Source organism: Diceros bicornis, chromosome 8, assembly GCF_020826845.1.
Source record: "Diceros bicornis minor isolate mBicDic1 chromosome 8, mDicBic1.mat.cur, whole genome shotgun sequence".
Lineage (NCBI taxonomy): Eukaryota > Metazoa > Chordata > Mammalia > Perissodactyla > Rhinocerotidae > Diceros > Diceros bicornis.
In genome coordinates this window covers 49295416-49314289 of record NC_080747.1, presented here as the reverse complement: position 1 = coordinate 49314289, position 18874 = coordinate 49295416, and the positions used below count along the sequence as shown (strand labels likewise).

Here is an 18874-nt window from a genome sequence, read left to right as displayed (position 1 = left end):
CTTGATTAGTGGATCCTAATCCAATATGACTGGTGTCCTTATAAGAAGAGAAGAGACACAAACACACAGAGAGGAGATGCATCTCTAACTAAAAGAATGCCAAGGATTACAAGCAATCAACGGAAGCTAGGAGAGAGGCATGGGACAGATTCTTCCTCTGAGCCATCAAGAAGGAATCAACCCTGTTGATATCTTGATTTTGGACTTCTAATCCCCAGAGAAGTGAGAGAATAAATTTCTGTTGTTTTAAGTGACCCGGTTTGTGATAACTTGTTACAGCAGCTCTAGGAAACTAATAAAGTGTCCTTGTTTGGTACCCTCAAAGAAAATCATTTGATATATACTGCTGCTCCATGGAGAACCCCTGGAAAAACAGTAAAGATACACTTTCAACAAGTTGCTAACCTTTTACATTAACAAATGGAAATTATGTTCACAAACTAAAAGTCTCCAAGAGAAGGGAAGAGTATATTCCAATTTAACCTCTCATAAAGTATTATTTTGATGCCCCTGCTGTCTCTCTATGTGGGAATACAAGCCAATGCCAGTCTAGCATCTCTCTCACTACTTTCATATGTGAAAACTTGCTTAAAATGATTTCAAAAGGAAAGGTATTCATACTTAAAGTCAGCTTTTTGGTTGGGCAGTTCAAAGATGAACTGGCATTGGAAAAGGAAGTGGCAAATGTAAGTTACCCAGGAGTTGGGAGTCCCATGTTTAGTCTTGGCCTCTCCATCAACTAGCTGTGTGAAAATTTGTTAAGCTTTCTGAGCCTAGGTTTCCTTATCTGGAAAATGAAAAATTTGACAAGACACATTGGGCATCTACATCCTGCCTAAATCACTGGAGGTAACCAACCTGCCTTTGATGTATCCACTTCTTCAATCTTCTTTCCAGTCTGAGAGACAGGAGACAATTTATCTTGACTTGTTTAATACTGGAAAGACAGCTACTTGCAGCTAACTTTTAACAAAGTTACAACATGACAATGCTTATTGAAACTACATTAAGATTTTAATTTCATCCAATCACCAAATCATTTCTCTCTGCTTTAAGCCCTAATTTCTACTTTTGTCTAAAGACCTTTCTAGGCACCTCTCTCTAAGATAACATAATTCCTTCAAGAAGAAAAATATCCACTTAAAAGAATTCCTGAATTTTATAGTTTAACACCAAGGTCATGGAGTGGGAAAAAGGAGTAAAACAACTTTCACCAAATATCACACACTGCTTCTTCTTGTATTCATTTCTCTCCAGTTCAAAACTAGAATTAAAATAAAAATGGACAATTTATCTCATATAGCATGTGAACACTGAGACTAGCACTTTGTTATGTTTCTAAATATTCTCGCAAGTATTACTATCTACTAAGAGTTACTTTCTGATTATGTAGACATTTCTTGTATATGTCCTTCTTGGGAGATTTTCTAGGATTTTGAATCTCTTTCCTCTGATATCACTAATCAACATTGCAGGCTAAGCCTTAGTTCTCCTTGTGGGAAAAATTCCATCTCTATAGGATTATAAGAGAGTTTAAGGTGTGGGAGGTGCTCCTCTCCCTTGCCATCTTGCCTCCACACAATAACACCCCAGATTGCATAGTCAAAATGTAAATAATTCAGAAAAAAAAATCCAATGCCAGAGGAACAAAGGTGAAATTTCTAACAAACCTGAACTTTTCATTGAACATTTTTAAGGAGTGGATCCTCAAGGCATGCCTGCACACCCTGGGAATTTCCAGTGCAAGATTTCCTTTGCTCCTAACCTTGTCCACACGTCTTCAAGTTCAAGTTCTCTGCTCCATCCCATAAACCAATTTTATTCCAAGCCTCTCTCTGCGAGGCTCTAAGCAGTTTCTTTTTTCTAGAACGATATTATCTATTCTCTTTGGAAGAGAGTTTTCTTCTTAACTCAGTCCTATGTCTTGTGGTCTTAAGTAACATCCAGAGTTTCAGTCAATACATCAAGATTTGCTGTAGATATTTTTCATTCAATGGAGGAGAAGGCTTCAAGCCCATAAGCAAAGATAATGAAGTACTGCAGTTTTATTTTATTTTTTAATATTTCCACAGGAAAAGCAGCATACCTTCAAGTTCTGAGTCATCAATAAATAATGTAAGTTTCCCTCATGTATTAAATAGGATGGATCCACTATACATAGCAGAAACTCTGACTTAAAATCATCTATAAAATAAGAATGTTCTTATATAACAGGATGTCCCAAAGTAGGGCAAATTTCAGATTTAGTTGATTCAGTGGCTTCATGATGCCATCAGAGACACAGATTATTTTCATTTCCTTGCAGTGTCATTCTCAATTTTATTTTATAATCTGTGTGTAGAACAATTCCAAGCATCATATCTAGATTTGAACATATTCTGAAAAAAACAGAGACTTTCTGTTCATGCAGCAAATTCTTTTCCAGAAGACCCTTCGCAGACTTCCTTCATGAATTATTTGCTCAATCTGGGTCACATGCCCATTTCTGAACCAAATACAAACAAGGGAAATTGGATTCCCCTTAGACCAATCTGACCCCATCTGAAATGAGTTGGGGGGGATCAACTTCCTCTGAGACGGTAGCTGAGCAAAATTGAGGTTCTGTTGGGGAAAAAAAGAATGAAAGCAGCAGGTGCCAAGTAGGCTTAATCATTGCCTTAAAGAAAACTTTTGTTCTCTCTCTTAGAAATGATAGTTCTTCATAAATTCAACACCAGGATAAGGTACCAGCTTTTCTTAAAATTTTCCATTTGGTAATTTCCAACACAGCTAAGAGAATAGATGAAAGAAACCAGGCACAAAATGATGTCCTCAGCATATTAGGAACCTATCTGCCCCTCAGAAGTTAACAGAGATACTAAACTAATATCTTACTCTCTTATTTGGAAATAATAACAAGTAGATAAATAGTCCTCACGTTTATCCAACTAAATCAGTTTTCTCTCATCATATGAGGGCTGTTGGCTTATTTGAAACTTTCAGACTAAATTAATATTTTCTCAGTGCTGTTTGAAGCAGGTTTGAAAGACTCTGCTTCATCATTCAATTTTGCCAGCCATGTCTTCTACCTCTTGATTAATGTTCCAAAGACATATTCCAAATGGGGCATCTGAGAAACCCATCCAGGTTGTTCTTTTCTAGTGTCGCTTCAAGTCTACTGCCTGGATTCAGAAGCAGAGAGCCATTCTTGCCTATCTCTCCAAAGAATAATACCTGTTTTTTTTGTGTCCTATAGCACCTAACCTTTATAAGCAATTAGCATTCCTAGTCTGATCCTGTTATTGGAGCCAAGTTCTGATATCTTTTTATCAATTGCAGAACTTTAAAATAGTGCTATTTCCCCTATCAATGGCATTACAGAAGGAATGAATAGAATCAACAAGCTTTTTATAGATTATCTCGTAGCTTAGCTGAAATTTGAGTAACATAATTTGCCTTCCCATCCACAGAAACTATACTAAAATCAATAGACAGTCTCTAGATAATTTTCCTTATTTATTGAAATGCTGATGTCTTTAAAATTTTAATTTCTTACCCTAGTATCTCCTCATTCCAATAGTTTACTTGACAACTTCACTAGTTGACTACAGTGCATCTCAAATGCAAACCATGCATATTAGTATCCTAGGGCTACTGTAACAAAATATCAGAGAACAGGGTAGCTTAAACAACAGAAATTTATCTTCTCATAGTTCTAGAGACTAGAAAGCCAAGATCAAGGTGCTGGCAGGATTAGTTTCTCCTGAGGCCTCTCTCCTTGGCTTGCAGTTGGCCGTCCTCTTGCTGGGGCCTCACATGGTCTTTTCTCTGGGCACATGCATCCCTCCTGCCTCTCTCTGCATATGACACCAGTCATATGGTATGAAGGCCCTATCATAATGGTCTCATTTTACCTTAATTACCTCTTTAGAGGCCTTATCTCCAAACAGAGTGATATTCTAAGGTACTGGGGGTTAGGACTTCAACATATGAATGTTGGGGGGACACAATGCAGGTCATAACACACAAAACAGGTGTCTCTCCACCTCAAACCTTCTCTTTCTCTACTTTTCACGACTGTAGAGGCACCACCATCTATGTAAAGCTGCTCAGTCTCAGTACCTTTCTCTGAACTCTTCTCACCAGCTCTGCTATCTTGAGCCAAGCCTCTAATGCCTCCCACTCTGGACTATCACCCTTCATATGACTCTCTTCATCATTTGCCAAATTCCACCACATTAACTACATCTCCATTTCTCATATAATTGAAACTTAATTCTGCCTAAAGGTATTGGCATGAATTTTCCTCTACTTAGTGTTCTCTCTCCAAATCCTCAAACGTATGGAATTATCTAATCATTAATCTCTTCTCAAAAGTTAGAAGTAACTATACTTACATCAGACAAAATAGACTTTAAAACAAAGACTGTAATAAGAGAAAAAGATGGGCATTACATGATGATAAAGAGGTCATTCCAACAAGAGGTTATAATATTTGTAAATATTTATGTACCCAACATAGAAGAACCTAAATATATAAAGCAAATCTTAATAAACCTAAAGGGAGAAATAGACAGCAATAAAATGATATTAGGGGATTTTAGTACACTGCTTACATCAATGGACAGGTCATCCAGACAGAAAATCAATAAGGAAACAGTAGCCTTAAACAACACATTAGACCAGATGGACTTAACAGATATATACAGAACATTTCATCCAAAAGTAACAGAATACACATTATTCTCAACTGAACGTGGAACATTTTCCAGGATATATCATATGTTAGACCACAAAACAAGTCTTAATAAATTTAAGAGAATTGAAATCATATCAAGCATATTCTATGACAACAATAGTATAAAACTTTAAGTTAATTACACAAAGAAAACTGGAAAATTCGCAAAAATGTGGAGATTAAACAACCAATGGGTCAAGGAAGAAATCAAAAGAGAAGTAAAAAAATACCTTGAGACAGACAGAAACGGAAATGTAACATACCAAAATTTGTGGGATGCAGAAAAAGTAGTTCTAAGAGGAAAGTTCACACTGATAAATGCCTACCTCGAGAAACAACAAACAATAAAAAACCTAACTTTACACCTCAAGGAACTAGAAAGAGAAGAACAAATGAAACCCAAATTTAGTAGAAGGAAGGAAATAACAAAGATTAGAGAAGAATAAATGAAATAGAGCCTAAAAAGACAATAGAGAAGATCAATGAAACTAAGAGCTAATTCTTTGAAAAGATAAACAAAATTGACAAGCCTTTAGCTAGACTCACCAAGAAAATAAGAGAGAGGACTCAAATAATATCAAAAATGAAAGAGAGGATGTTATAACTGATATCACAGAAATACCAAGGATCATAAGAGACTACTATGAAGAAGTATATGTCAACAAATTAGAGACCTAGAAGAAATTGATAAATTCTTAGAAACACACAACCTATAAAAACTAAATCATGATGAAACAGAAAATCTGAATGGACCAATTACTAGTAAGGAGATTGAAACAGTAATCAAAAGTCTCCCAACAAACAGAAGTCCATGACCAGACAGTTTCACTGGTGAATTCTACCAAACATTCAAAGAAGATTTAATACCAATCCTTCTCAAACTCTTCCAAAAAATGAAAGAGGAGAAAATTCTTCCAAATTCATTTTATGAGGACAGTGTTACCCTGATACCAAAACCAGACAAGGACACAACAAAAAAGAAAATTACAAGCCACTATCCTGGATGAACATAGATGCAAAAATCCTTAATGGAATATTAGCAAACTGAATTGGACAATACATTAACATGTATTATACAAGAATTAACATGTATTAACATGAATCATACACCATGATCAAGAGGGATTTATTCCAGGGGTGCAAGAATGGGTCAACATCTGCAAATTAGTCAATGTGATACACCATATTAACAAAGTGAAGGATAAATATCATATGATAATCTCAATAAATGCAGGAAAAGCATTTAACAAAATTCAACATCCATTTATGACAAAAAGTCTCAAAAAGTGTCTATAGAGGGAATGTACCTCAACATAATAAAGCCCATATATGATAAGCCCACAGCTAACATCATGCTCAACAGTGAAAAGCGGAAAGCCTTTCCTCTAAGACCAGGAACAAGACAAGGATGTCTACTCACTTCTATTCAACATAGTATTGGAAGTCCTAGCCAGAGCAATTAGGCAAGAAAAAGAAATAAAGACATCCAAATTGAAAAGGAAGAAGTACAGTTGTCACTATTTGCACATGACAAGATATATATAGAAAACCCAGACTCCATCAAAAAACTGTTAGAACTAGTAAGTGAACTCAGTAAAATTGCAGAATACTAAATCAATATGCAAAAATATGTTGCATTTCTATACACTAATAACAAACTATCAGAAAGAGAAATAAAGAAAACAATCCCACTTACCATTGCATAAAAAAGAACAGAATACTTAAGAATAAATTTAACCAAGAAAGTGAAAATCTGTATATTGAAAACTACAAGACATTAATAAAGGAAATTGAAGATACAAATAAGTGAAAATATATTCTGTGCTCATGGATTAGAAGAATCAGTATTGTTAAACTATCCAGACTCCCCGAAGCAAACTAAAGACTCAATGCAATCTCTATCAAAATTCCATTGGAATTTTTCAAAGAACTAGAACAAATAATCCTAAAATTTGTATAGAACCACAAAAAAAAAAAACAACAACAAATCACCGAAGCAATCTTGAGAAAGAAGAACAAAACTGGAGGCAGTACACTCCCTGACAACAAAGCTATAGTAATTAAAACAGTATGGTATTGGCATAAAAATAGACACACAGATCAAGGAAACAGAACATAGAGCCTAGAAATAAACCTACACATATATAGTCAATTAATTTACAACAAAGAAGCCAGGAATATACAATGAGAAAGGGATCGCCTCTTCAATAAATGGTATTGGGAAAACTGGACAGCCACATGCTAAAGAATGAAACTCGATCACTCTCTTACAGCATGCACAAAAATTAACTCAAAATGGATTAAAGACTTGAATGTAAGACCTAAAATCATAAAACTTGAAGAAAACATAGGTGATAAGCTCCTTGACATAGGTCTTGGAAATGATTTTTTGAATCTGACACCAAAAGCAAAAGCAACAAAAGTGAAAATAAATAAGTGAAACTACATAATACTAGAAAGCTTCTGCACAGCAAAGGAAACCACCAACAAAATGAAAAGGCAACCTACAGAATGGGGGGAAATATTTGCAAATAATATATCTGATGAGGGGCTAATATCCAAAATATATAAAGAACTCAACTCAATAGCAAACAAAACAAAAAAAAATCAATCTGCTTGAAAAATAGGTGGACGATCTGAATAGACATTTTTCCAAAGAAGACATACAGATGGCCAACAGGTACATGGAAAGATGCTCAACACCATTAATTATCAGGGAAATGCAAATTGGTGGGAATGTAAACTGGTGCTGGCACTGTGGAAAACAGTGCGGAGATTCCTCAAAACGTTAAAAATAGAAATACCATATGATCCACCTATTCCACTTTTGGGTATTTATCCAAAGAAAATAGAAACACTAACTTGAAAAGATATATGCACCCCCATGTTCATTGCAGCATTATTTACAATAGCCAAGATATGGAAACAACCTAAGTATCCATCGATGGATGAACGGATAAAGAAATTGTGGAATATATACATACAACGGAATATTATTCAGCCATAAAAAAGAATGAAATCTTGCCATTTGCAACAACATGAATGGACCTCAAAAGCATTATGCCAAGTGAAATAAGTCAGACAGAGAAAGACAAAAACCATATGAACTCACTTATTTGTGGAATCTAAAAAAAAAAACCCAAAACTCAAGCTCATAGATACAGAGAACAGATTGGTGGTTGCCAGAGGTGGGGGTAGAGAAGTAGGAGAAATGGGTGAAGAGAGATAAAAGGTAAAAAAAAAAAAAAGACTGCCTAAAATAAAATGTGACAATAAAAGCAAAAAATATGTATATTTACTTAAAATTACATATGTATATATTTTTACATAGATGCATGTCATAGATACATATACAAATATAATTATAGATTGTGCACATTATAAAACATACCCTAAAATTGAATTTTTTAATACAATAACTAAGAAATTTGAGGATACAAGGAGTGTGTTAAGAGAGTTCAGGATTGTTATCCTTGATTTTTCCTCATGAGACAGAAGACCAAGTGACAAAGACAGAGAAGTCTAAGCCAAGAGTTGGAAACTTTTTGGTCACAGATCAGATAATAAATATTTTGCCAAACAAACAAAAGAGCTCAATAAATATTTAATACATTAAGCAAAACAGGTCATCTGGAATGACTCTGATCCATGTGACAGACTATAGATTTAACCAAAACCACTTGCCTTTCATGAGGTCTGTAGAAAAGAGAATATTTCAAACCAGGCCTGCACCTGCCACCTTGTCCTCCACTTCCATCTTTCAGACAGAGAAAAATTCCTGAATTTCAAACTGACAATTTATCTGGTTCTCTCGTGAGGCACCAGCAAAGGAAATAAAGCGTAATATTTATTTCTGAATAATGAGAGTTATTTCTGGACTCTCTTGACTAGTATACACTGGTACATAAAGCTTGTTGATGGACTATTGCTCAGTTCTAAAGTCCAGACTGTGACACTATTGCTTAAAGTCTAAAGAAAGTTAGAATTATTCTGATTGAAAGAGGTCCCAGTGCCAGCACACACTGATCATTTCAGACACGGAACTGAGATACACTATTGCCTGGTTCATCATATGAATATTGAAGTCACTCCAAAAACTGGCAGAAATTAAGGTGAAGACTCTGTGACTGGTTCTAAAATTGTTAAGAAATCAGAAAGGTTGATATGGGGTCCATAGATGATTGCAGAGGGTAAAGAAATGGCAGAACTGAATAATATATGCCTCAAAGAGTCAAATGTTCTTTGGGGTAGCAGAATAATGTTCAAAAATGGCAAAGGAGGGCAAAGAAGACACTGACCTCATCTGGGAAGTATACGTAATAAAATAGAGTCCACTAAAATATGATTTTAGATAGGATTTTTCCCTACGTCCAAAATTTAATGAACTATTTTGCTCAAGTTTTCAATTAAAGAGTTATCTATAATAAGGAACATTCTTAGCTACAAAACATTCTTAAAAAGTAATTGATATATCTACAAGTCTGTTAAATGATTGAAAGTATGCCAAATTTTAAAATAAAGTATCAGTTACTTCTAAATGGAAGTGTAGCCTCTATTAGAAAGCTCAAATTCAGTTTTATTTATAATTGAATATAGGAACAAAATCTCAAAAAGATTAAAGATATTTTTGCAAGAAAAGACCTCAATCTGCACTACCTCAATCTGCAACTACACCACAATCTACAATTCAACACTAAAGAGAAGCGTCAATATCCAACTCAAAAACAAGGAACTCCATATATAGGCACTATCTTAAAGAGATCGACTCTAAGGTGTCTATCTTCTGAAGTCTGTATTTACTAAGAGTGAATAATTTTTTAAGAGTTGGTGATTTATTGCAAAATGATCACCACAATAAATCTAGTTAACATCCATCAGCACATAGTTACAATTTTTTTCTTGTGATGAGAACTTTAAGATGAAATCATTATGCTGTACACCTGAAACTAAGATAATTTTATACGTTAATTCTATCTCTAAGAAAGAAATCTTAAAAAAATAAAATAAAATATTATTTGATAAACACCAAAAATTATGAGGTAATCATAGTAGTCACTATCATGTCCTTTCACAGTTCAGTAAATTGGGGCTGAAAGAGAGTAAGAAGACTTTCTCATCCGAGGTCACACAACCGGTAAATGTCAAGCCAGGCATGAACCCAGGTCTTCTGATTATACCTGGTATAATCTCATTGTCAACTGGACCTCCATGTACGTATACTAATAACAGCTGCTAAGAAGAAGTGGTCTTATCTCTGAAGTGTCTTTCACAAGATATTCTTGGCTAAGGATTACTCACACTGAATAAGCCCAGGAACTAGATTTATCCGCCAGGGTTCCCTTTGTCTGTGTCAACTTAGTCAGTCCCAGTAAGAATTCTGTGAGATAGTTACTGAGGAATTTAAGGTTTAGAGAAATTATTACTTGATTAACTTAGTTAGTTAATTATTAACTAATACATATTAGGTGTAGTTGACCTAGGTTCACATATCAGGGGCAGAGCCAAGATTTCTAGCAAGCCTGACTCTGAATCCTGTACTCTTAACCACTGCTCATCCTGCCTCTCCATTCAGCACAGAAAATAAAATTTCTAGAAATTTTCTAAAATCCTTCCAAATTCTGAAAATGTATAATTTTCCAAAGTATTCTGAACATGAAATATTTTAAAAATTTATTTGATGTGACATGTTTAGATCCATAATACAATGCCTTTTCTTTAAACAGATTCAAGACACTAGGACAAAATAAATCACATTAAGTTATAAAGGCAACTATGTATTACAAGAATCCAAAGAATATTTTTGTAAATAAGTTAGAAGAGTGCTTATCAGTCAAAGTTTCAAATGCTCTTCTGCATTAGTTAGAAATTAAACAACGAAAGAGATTTTTCCAATACAGCAAGCTCATGACCCCCACATATTGCTTAACTTGATCTAAATTAGGTTTACAAAACGCTAAGGAGAGACAAACTATCCTTTTTACACTATCATGAAAACTCAAGTAGAAGAACAATAATGGTAAAATGATTAACATTTAGCAGTTTATATTTATTTATTCTGCAATCCCAAAATGTGGTTATTGTGGATATCACATGGTTAGAAGTTGATTTTGATAATAACACATAACGATCCTGGCAATAACACAAAAAATGGTAATGTTAAAATAGTCAAAAAACCCATTTACTTAATGTTAAGTGACTGAGGAACAAGCATTGTGTTATCCCCTTTAGTATAACAGTCAGGAGTTTCACACATTGAAAATTCTTGATAGACGTTATCACAAAACTGGTCTTACATATTCCAGTTATTAAATAATGTTTAATCTGAAAAGTAACCTTATTTTAAGTTATCAATGTTCCTGAGAACATACTAGATAAACCTTACATTCTGATATTACATATATATATAATTAGTGAATAGTTCTTTTAAATGGTCCAGAAAGGTAAATATTTAAAATTGGATATTTTGGACGATTTTTCAAAATCAAAACTTTTTCTATCAAAAATGCTATAAATATTTCTATTACTATTTTGTCCATAACCAATAATTTTAAATCCCAAGACCTAATAATTCATTTAAATATTTAGTTTTTTCTTGAATTATATACTAGATTTTGTTCTACTATATGTCTAATGCCAAATTAAACCTTCTGAGTTATAGCATAATTTATGTCAATTTATACAAACTCTGGCTAGAGTCATTTATGAAAAATAATTATGATATCATTCATGGAAACCATTCATCCTCCTTAGTAAATTCTATTACCAAATTATAATTTTACAGATAGTCTGTTGTGGGATGAAGCAAGAGATGTGGAACTCTGATGAAATAGGTTTTCAAAATTTTAATGATTGTGATTTTTCTTCATCTAGAATGTGAAGTTCCTGCATAAGTATATGTGAAGGAAATGAAGTAAATCACACACACACACACACACACACACACACACACACACACATTATGTAATAATAAACCCACGACTTATTAACAGAAATGCAGCTATAGCTATATTTGAAATACTGATGATCATCTCACTTCTATTGAACATCCTTAAGCAATAATCATGTCTGATTTATTGTAAATAAAAACATACTAAATATTATATAAAGGAAGGAAGAATTTATCTTTAAGATCAAAAGCCTTCAGAAACATGCTGTTGGGTAGAAATAGAACTTTTTTTTTCAGCTAAGTTGCCTTGAGCACTAATCAAAGGAAATGATAGAGATTACCACTCTACGTCTTTGAACAAACTACTGAATTCATTTTTGAACTTCAGTTATCTGAATTGACAATATATATTTCCAATTTAAAGTTGCTAAATTGGTTATTTATATTTCCAAAATTCACCCAAACCACTGTTTATTTTTTAACAAAATACTAACATTAGATTTATAAACTGAGTTCTTATAAATATAAACCCATAAGAACTCCGTTGACTGTAACCTTAAAAAATACAAAAACACACATTTGACTTTTCCTCTTGTAATATTGAATTCAATCCTAAGTAATAGATAACAAACATATGGAGTGCCCAGGCAAGGGAAAGACAACACAGAATGTATAGAGAAATTTTATCTTAAGGCACATAAAAGCTTAAAATCATAAAGCTAAGTTTAGGGACAAATTACTCAGTTGTGAATCACCATATGATTATCATCATGACTGAAGTTTAAATGCTGTTATTGACTGAGTGTTTTTGTCCCCCCCACCAAATTCATATGTTGAATCCCCAAACGCCAAAGTGGTAGTATCAGCAGCTATGGTCTTTGGGAAGTAACTAGGTTCCGATGAGGTCATGAGGGTGAAGCCCCTATGATGGGATCAGTGCTCTTATAAGAAGAGAAGTGGACACCAGAGCTTCCTCTTTCCACCATGTCAGTATACAGCTAGAATACACCAGAACTGTGAGAAATAAATGTCTGTTGTTTAAGCCACTCAGTCTATGGGATTTTGTTATAGCAGCCCAAGCTCACTAAGACAAATGCTCACAATGATTCAGAAGATTTACATACCTCAACGCTAGTCTAGACAATGCCTATCATTAATCTCTGTGAGGTCAGAAATTTCTGCCTTTTTATTTCCTGATCCCACCCTACAGCCTAAAGCAGTGCCTGGCACATATTAGACATGAAGAAATACATTCAGGTGGGAATAACAGCCAACTTAACAGCTGAATAAACTGAGATTTATACATATTAAAACAAAGCAAAAATAATATGAGACCAAGGGATTAATAAGGAAACATTTACTGTGTACAAGAAACACCTCAGCCAGATAATGATGGATGAATTTCACTACTGAAAAAAGGAAGAAAAAGCATTTTAACCTAAAGAAATATAAAGTACAAAGTCATAAAATCATATTGAACACCACAGGCTGTGGAGGAGAAATATAAGCCTGTCCTTATTACTAGACTGTAAAGCTCACCACGGGGGAGGAGTGGTGATAAGGTGGAAAGATGGGAAAGGATATGAGAGAGGATTATTTCAGTTCTCCAGGCAAAGGTAATGAGTACGTAAACTATGACGTTGGGCTGTCTTGTGCTGGTAAATGTTTACAAATGGCTCTTCGATAAAAGGAGACTATGTATGGAATGGACTGTGTGTTGTGTGTGCGTATGTGCACGTGTGTATGTATACCTTATATATGTTAGTAAAATTCACAATACCACTTGAAGGTTAACTTGACTATTTTGGTTATTCCTTTCTTTACATAATTTTATAAATAGCAAATTTTAACAAAAATAGTTACACTGTTTTTTAAAATTTACTCCTATAACTTCATGTGTGATATCTATTTCTCATAATATCTGCTACAAATTTTTGTCATTCTGGCACCAACGATAATATCACAAAATCAGACTATGAATAATACTTGATTACTAATGAATTAGGAAGAAATCAATCAAGTCAGTGATTAATAAGCATAGTTCCAACATAAATGTTGTTTGATGTTTGCATTTAGATTAATAGGTAAAACAACATGAAACAATGAAGACTTATGTCAGAACTTCCATTGTTAATGACACAAGTGAATTCTTTGCTAAATCAGATCGTTTTGAAAGTGAGGTGCAGTATTTCCCCAATTTTTGGTTCTATTCACAATATAATATCTACAGATATGATAGACTTTAATTTTAGTCTGCATTAACGTGTTCTCCATTATTTTTGTAAGTCTAGACCATCAACAAAACAATAAATCAAGCCTTGACTTATAATGTTTGCCTATTTCCGTGGTGTAAATACTGCAACCATGCCAAGTTTCAAGCTACCAAGAGTGCTGTCATTGAACACAGATTTGGGAAGAGATGTGCAGAACTACACCATTATATAGTATTTCCACTAAACACATACAATAGACATAACCCCAAGAGCACAGGCAAAAGTACAATTCAGTAAAATAATTAGGAAGTAATGATAAACATTGAATACTTATGAACTTTGTTTATAATATAAATTTTAATTGTATGTTTATACAATTTAATTTTAGGTAATGGCTATGTTTAACAACCAGATTACAAAATAATTAGAATTAACAATTGGCTTTCATGAGCAAGCTCCAGAACATCAGTGATTGGGGTTACAACATTTTGGTTGTAAAATCACTACATTGGGGCTTTCTGTTTTAGAAAACTGTAACATTAGTCATATCTATTATAAACATATTCAGTCAACTCTTCTAAGGTCTTTCTCTAAACCAATAGAGAATTATATTTTAAGTAAATAGGAGGTAACTCAGATACTAAGAAAGAAATTAAAATAAATATAAAAATATATAAGTGAAATTTATTTGAGCACAGGCTTGGACATAACTAGTGCGCAAAATATTTTCTTTCTCCAAAGAATTTAGAATTCCTTTAGAAAACATATTCAACCAGCTTTCCAAGTAAATTATTATTAATTTGCATAAATTGAGTTTCAAATAAAAAATGTGAATTTTGGGGGGCCGGTCTAGTGGCATAGGGATTAAGTTCACACTCTCTGATTCGGTGGCCCAGGGTTCGTGGGTTCATATCCCAAGGTTTGACCTACGCACTGCTCATCAAGTCATGCTGTGGCGGCATCCCACATACAAAATGGAGGAAGATGGGCACAAATGTTAGCTCGGGGCCAATCTTCTTCAGCAAAAAGAGCAAGATTGGCAACTGATGTTAGTTCAGGGCCAATCTTCCTCACCAAAAAGAAAACTGCTTTTTTTTTGAAAAAATATGATATTTGGATTAAACATCTAATTGAGACAAAACAATTGCTTTAGAAGGCCAGAGATATTAATTTGAAAATATTATACATGATATAGAAAAGAAAAATGGCGTGTATATTAGACATTCAGAATATGATTACATCTTTGTCTTCTCCTGTGCTGAAGAAGGCTAAGACTAGTTTTTAGGAAAGAAAGAAGGTCCACAGATATTTGACAAATATTTTTAGAAGAAAAAGACGTTATAGATAATCTTTACATACATATTACTTATATATGCCTGTGTGTGTGTAATATGCTTTATTTTCCCCTAAAAACAACTGTTAGGTATTGTAGCGAATTTATAAGACTTGCTTTTATATGGTTTTTCTCTAAAATTCATAAGGAAGACAGAATAATAGACTAAAGTTTTAACCCATTATGGGCAGAAATTCCTTATATTTTGTGTTCTTTCCTTATTAATAAGAATAAATAATTAAACTGTTTTGTGTCGTCAGGATAAGTGGTTGAGGTGTCTATTTCAAACTCAAGCAGTTCTATTATATTTTGGAAAAGAGTTCATGAGTCATCATGGTTTGACAAGATTATTATGAAGACAGTCAATCACTTAAATTCTTTATATTCTTTATTTAGCACCAGCGTTGGTGGTATAGTGGTGAACACAGCTGCCTCCTAAACATATTCTTTACTGGGAATTTAAATTGATGAGGTTTATTAATCATCCTGCAAATGACAAAAAAAATGCTATACTGATAGGGACATACTAATTTTAATTATATATAAATGCAAAATACCATAATGTCTTCTGCGACTAAGAATGTCATACACTAGTGCTTTTTATAGTAGAGATCAAACTTTCTTAATTCGTAATTTAATCTGAATTAGAAAGATATTATAAGGAAGATGGTATCTTTATGTCTATAAATTGATTTGCTACCTGCTTATTGTGAACTAAGAGATAAGTGAGTCATTTTTTTTTAAATAAGAATGGGAAGCTCCAATACATCTTAAATGTTTTGAACATATGGATCATTTCAAAAGTATGCAGATATTATGATATTGCTAGGGTAGCATTTTAGAACATGGCTTCATGGAGATTCAAAACAAATCTTAAAAGATTGACAACCCTGAAAATTAAGTGTCTACAACAAACTGTTGCCATGGAAAATCAACTGAAATGAATCAAAGATTGTAAAATTGTATTGAAGCAAATTACATGGTTGGGCTAGAGTCTGGCTTCCCACTTAGATTGAAAACCTCATCACAAACTTTTCTGTGAGGTTTGGCTTTCAACTTTTTCAGGAAAGCAAATACACGCTTATGTTTTGACAGCTTTGAAAAATAAGCTTTTCCAAGAGTGAGTACTAATTAGGTTTTTGTAGTTCAGTAGTCAACAATTATTTTTGATTAATTACTAGATTACAAAATTCAGTGGAAGAAAGAAATAAACTGTGTAAGTTCTATATAAAAAGTGTGATGGATGTCTAGGGAAAGAAATTGATGCATGAGAAAATGATAAAAAGTAGATGAGAGAAAATGACAGTTTAGCCTATAATTGAAGAATAAATGTTTTATTAATAGACTGATAATAATAGAAGCATGTAATAAATGAATCATATGTAAATATTTAAAAATAGTTATACTAAAATGCAATACTTAAATACTTAAACTCATCATGGATATCTAAGACATATTTTTTAAGTTTTTCAAAATATATCCATACTAAGGCACACATTGTAAAATTATCTTGAGTACCTGAGTTATGCAAATGAATATCCTCATCAAGATCTCCAGAAAAAGTAGGCATTCAAAAATGTCTGGCTCTGTGTGGAAGTTCATCCCACATACAGAATCTAAGAATGGAATACATAATATTATATCAATATTTTTCTAAAACAAAAACCAAAAACCCAAGAAATAGAAGTAAATTCAAGTCAAGTCTTCTTCAGTTTAAGTTTAGCCTTGACTAGTCTAGCCAAAAACAAAAGAATCATTGGCATATAAACTTTTTGAACAATTACTCCAAATATAACTAATTTAAATCATATAAACTTACATGCACTGCCCCTCAATCTCCACTCCTGTGAATTAAAATTTCTATGTGAGAGAAATGTAGTACATCAACTATAGTGAGTATTCATTTATATGATACATTTTTTGAACACCTGCCATATTACAGCACTGTAATAAACACAGAATATGAAAATGACTAGGATATTGTCCTTGTCTTGATATGTAATTCTCTGTCATATTTATAACAAAAAAAGTGATGTGTTAAAATTGATTCCTGTCACAGGATCAAGAAAACAAAAAGATGAATGCCAGCTGAGAAATCATGCTGCTATTTCAGAAGTATCTCTGGAAAATGTTATCTTTTTAATCTATATATTAAATTATAATCTTAGGGATATTAATGAGTTTTCAACAATAGTCACCATTAAGACTTAAACATGGTATGCGATCTCTGGGAAAGTAAAAAGCACAGAGCAGACAATATAGTAAATCAGACTGCCTTTTCACTGTGTTGGTGGAAAATAGAGAATGACTAGGAAAATGAGAACACAGAGAGAAAACATGACGTTTTCAAGTTGTTAGCAAAAAAAGGAATAGACTTTAATTTCAAAATTATTTAGTCCATATAAAATATGAATGGGAGGATAAAAACAAAATTTTTGTAGCAGATAAAACCAACAGTTTACATAGATTTCATTTCTGCTATATCCTGTCATCTGCTTCAACACATGACTACTCTAAAGTTTCTTTAAAAATAAAGTAAGTACATACACATACACACACACACACACACACACACACACACTCTTAATGGTACAATATATCTGTAGTTAAAAGAGAGTTGGTGGGTACATATTTCTACATCATATAGCAGTAAATTTATGAGAAAATCAGTTGGAAAATGCTAGTTGATCAGGGGAGGGGTTATTTTTCATCTAAATCTTGTTCATGAACCCTTGGCCAAAAATCATGATTCACCTAAATTCAAGAAGGGGGAGCTATGCAGTTCTTCTATGTTCCAAGAAAAAGAGGAGAAATAGATGAAGGTGAACATTAACAATAGTATTTATTGTTATTTCTTTTTTTTTACTTAAAAAAAATACAAGGCCCTTTTCTAGCATGTAGAGGGTAAATGCCCATCAGACTCCTCTTCCTTTTACTGAAAGACTTGCTATTTTCTTTTTGTCAGGAAAAAGCAGTATAATCGGGAGTCAATATAATAAACAAGCAGAAATTATGAGGTAGAGAAATAACATGTAAAATAGAATCTGAGGAAAGCTGTGCTGGTGGGAAAAGATGCGTAAAAATGCAAATAGAGATAGAGCTCCTAAAACATGCCATGGCGCTTACAATGTGTGTAATAGGTTTTTGATTTTTTGTTTTTCTATTTTTTTAATAATTGGAAGCTGAGGGAGTAGATATGTCACATTAATGATACAGATCCCCTGAGAAGATGCATGATCATCTGCAATTGACATTTAACGGTCTGAAGCTACATTCATTTCATGCCCAATTGAGGGCTGGATATACTATGATGTTTCTTGTTGGACTCATATGACATCTTTGTGTCCCTTTTTGAAAAGAAACTTTCCCTCTTTCTGTGGGATCCTTGCAAACAGAGCTGGAGTAATTAAAGTGTCATGACCTCTCAGTTTTCATTTGTGCATTCTAAATTCCTAAAAATTCTAAGATTGTGCCCTAAAAACAACTGACCCAAGACAACAGGAAAATGATAAGATTCTATAAGCCATCTAAAATCAGAAAAACAATCACACCCTTATAATATGCTTCAAGTAACAGAGGTGCACATCAATTTAACAATCCCAGGTATTACCTGCAATACAGTTTTCTCGGTGTAATGTTAATAGTGGAGAGCTTCTTAGGGTTGCATGATGGAGGATAATGTTCTCAAGTTCAGGTTGTCAAAGTTAATAGTAGAGATGAGAGAT

At 33.4% G+C, this 18874-nt stretch overlaps 1 protein-coding gene across 1 annotated transcript in view; it reads right to left on the bottom strand.

Annotated features, from left to right (window-relative positions):
* Positions 1 to 16761, bottom strand: part of LOC131409233 (uncharacterized) — a 140422-nt gene extending 123661 nt beyond the window's left edge. The window contains exon 1 of the mRNA XM_058546328.1: positions 16668 to 16761. Coding sequence (XP_058402311.1) covers positions 16668 to 16719 — 52 coding nt within the window. The 5' untranslated portion in view covers positions 16720 to 16761. The remainder of the gene's footprint in view (positions 1 to 16667) is intronic.
* Between the last annotated feature and the right edge of the window lie 2113 nt (positions 16762 to 18874).